General features: G+C 39.3%; 1 protein-coding gene across 1 annotated transcript in view; it reads right to left on the bottom strand.

The window, feature by feature from the left end:
- LOC122254589 (nephrin) overlaps positions 1 to 2,500 on the bottom strand; it is a 143,509-nt gene that overhangs the window by 85,233 nt on the left and 55,776 nt on the right. The window contains exon 3 of the mRNA XM_086551346.1: positions 1,806 to 1,943. Coding sequence (XP_086407472.1) covers positions 1,806 to 1,943 — 138 coding nt within the window. The remainder of the gene's footprint in view (positions 1 to 1,805; positions 1,944 to 2,500) is intronic.

The following is a 2,500-nucleotide window of genomic DNA, read 5'->3' as shown; positions in this document are numbered from 1 at the left end:
ATATTCGTTCTTGTTTGTTTTTTGTTTCAATCTCTCATCTCTTCTCTCTCTGCTTTCAAGTTCGTAGATATTTTGTTGCATTCGTAATCTCTTGTAGGTCTCTTTCTCTCTCATACTCACTCTCTCTCTCTTTCTCTCTCTCTCTTACTCTCTCTCTCTCTCTCTCTCTCTCTCTCTCTCTCTCTCATTCTCTCTCTCTTACTCACTCTCTTCCACGCTCTCTCTCTCTCTCTCTCTCTCACTCTCTCTCTATCTCTCTCTCTCTCTCTCTCTCTCTCTCTCTCTCTCTCTCTCTCTCTCTCTCTCTCTCTCTCTCTCTCTCTATCTCTCACTCTCTCTCTTTCTCTCTCTCTCTATCTCAAAAGGTTTCATTCTCAGCTGTCATTTATTTACACAATTATATTTGCTGATTATCTATTAACGCAAAAATGAGAGTCGAATTATTACGCAATGCAAAAGTATTTACTTAGTAAACACAGATGTTCAACTTATATATCTGTCGACAGGGTTTCTTTCAATCTCTGAAAAAAAAGTTAAATACTTAAGAGGTTGTAATGTAGGACAGGAAATATAAATGTACAGCATTTGAAATATCTTATGTAAATTAATTATTAAATGAATTGCAGTTGAATATATCATAGAAAATATTAGATATTGTTTTGCATTCGTATCTCCTTGCAGTTCTTTCTCTCTTTCTATTTTCTATCTATTTATCTCCATCTTACTCTCTCTATCTCTTTCTCTCTCTCTCTCCCTCCCTCCATCCTTCCCCTCCCCCACTCTCTCTTTCACTCTCTCCGACCCTCCCTCCCTCCCTCCCTTCCCCCTCTCTTTCTTTTTTTCTCTCTCTCCCTCTCCTCCTCCTCTGCCCCTTTCCCTCTTCAATGACTTACTTTTATTACGCGTTGAGTAATCGATCAATCACAAAGAAAATAGATGAATAAAACTCAGAAAGATTTCCTTACTTTGAAACATGCAAATACATATACAGCGAATTAAAGAAAAAAAAAAGTAGAAATTTTAAAAGGTCAAGTCAAATGACCTCCCAACATATCCTTCCGTGACACCTGTCAACCTGACATGCATGCCTTGCAATGACCAGTTCACTAAACATCTCCATGCATCTCATATCTAATATACATTCTACCGCCCGTGCCATAAAGAGAGGAAGTTTGTGCCTAACTATCTCATTTACCTTCGTATTCTGCAGACGAACTTCACAACATAACCTACCGTTAATGGAGACGATTACACGTAACAAATCTCTATTGTAAACTATGTGCAAGAAAGATGCGCAGAGAGTTTAACCGACCGGTTCATAAACTTGAAAGAAAATAGAACACAGCAAAAGCGTGCCACAGGAAACTAACGACCCTCATTATAAACGAGGACATTTATCCAACTTGCATATGAGAGGTAATCGCTTTCGAATATTTATGCAGCGAAAGTAGAATTTGTTTTCCAGCTCTCGGATGGGCGGAGATGAAATCCCGTCATGTCCCGCTGATACACACATTGTTCCTTCAGCTTTAACGTAACTCGACCTTCTTCGCAAAAGTTAGAAGACGATGAAGGTGACGCGAGAAAGAGAGAGGGAAAGAAATATAAAGGGAAAAAACTTTTAAACAATGAACGAACGCGTGGAAGAATAGCAATACGGGGACAAGACAGATGAATTGATGCAGTCGACTTTTACAACCCTTTCCGTTTTACAATTGTTATTAAAAGACCCGTGACAGCTAGAGAAATGTCAGCTTCTGGAGGGGTGACAGGGAAAGGGTTAATTCGTTGAAGGAGCAACTTACCGAGAGCGAATCCGTCTTTGGTCCACTGAGCATTTCCCTGCTGGTTTCTCACGACGCAGCGAAAGAACACGTCATCACCTGCCTTCACCTGCACGCTCTTCGGAGTCACCAGGAACCTCTGCACGTCGCCCTCGACACCTGCAGTACAAAGAGGAACACGTATTACCCCAAATGTCCAAATAACCAAGTCATGGACATCTAAAAGACGTTAGAAACACCTGCAGTCTAACAGTTACTGTACAGTTGCATCAGGGAAATGTTTTACTTTTTTCATTTTATTTTTTTACTTTTTATATTTTATTTTTTTTTGAAAACGGGAACAACATAAAGATACTCCCTGTCTAGGCCAAAAACTCCCACAAACGGAGAAGCAGTCGCCGTAAATTCTCTTTTATGGCAGATCATCACGCAAGCTTTACCTCTCGGAGATTTTAAATTCTACTGACCCATTCAGAATAAAATGTCTCCTTCTATTGTTGGGTAATGTTTATCGTCTTGATTATGCACACGAAACGAAAATCTAGGCATGCATGAGGAACGCACCAAATATTTCACCTCACTAGATAACAAAAGGAATATATATATATATATATTTGTTTTTATCAAGCACATATTCGCAAAATGGATCTCTCGACATTAATACCCGGTGAACAAGACGCATTAAAGGGTTTGATAGCGTAATCAAATATATCCTT

The sequence above is a fragment of the Penaeus japonicus genome, unplaced genomic scaffold (genome assembly GCF_977035675.1).
Source record: "Penaeus japonicus unplaced genomic scaffold, GWHDUDI00000001_assembly GWHDUDI00000025, whole genome shotgun sequence".
NCBI lineage: Eukaryota > Metazoa > Arthropoda > Malacostraca > Decapoda > Penaeidae > Penaeus > Penaeus japonicus.
This window is presented reverse-complemented; position numbering and strand designations above follow the sequence as displayed.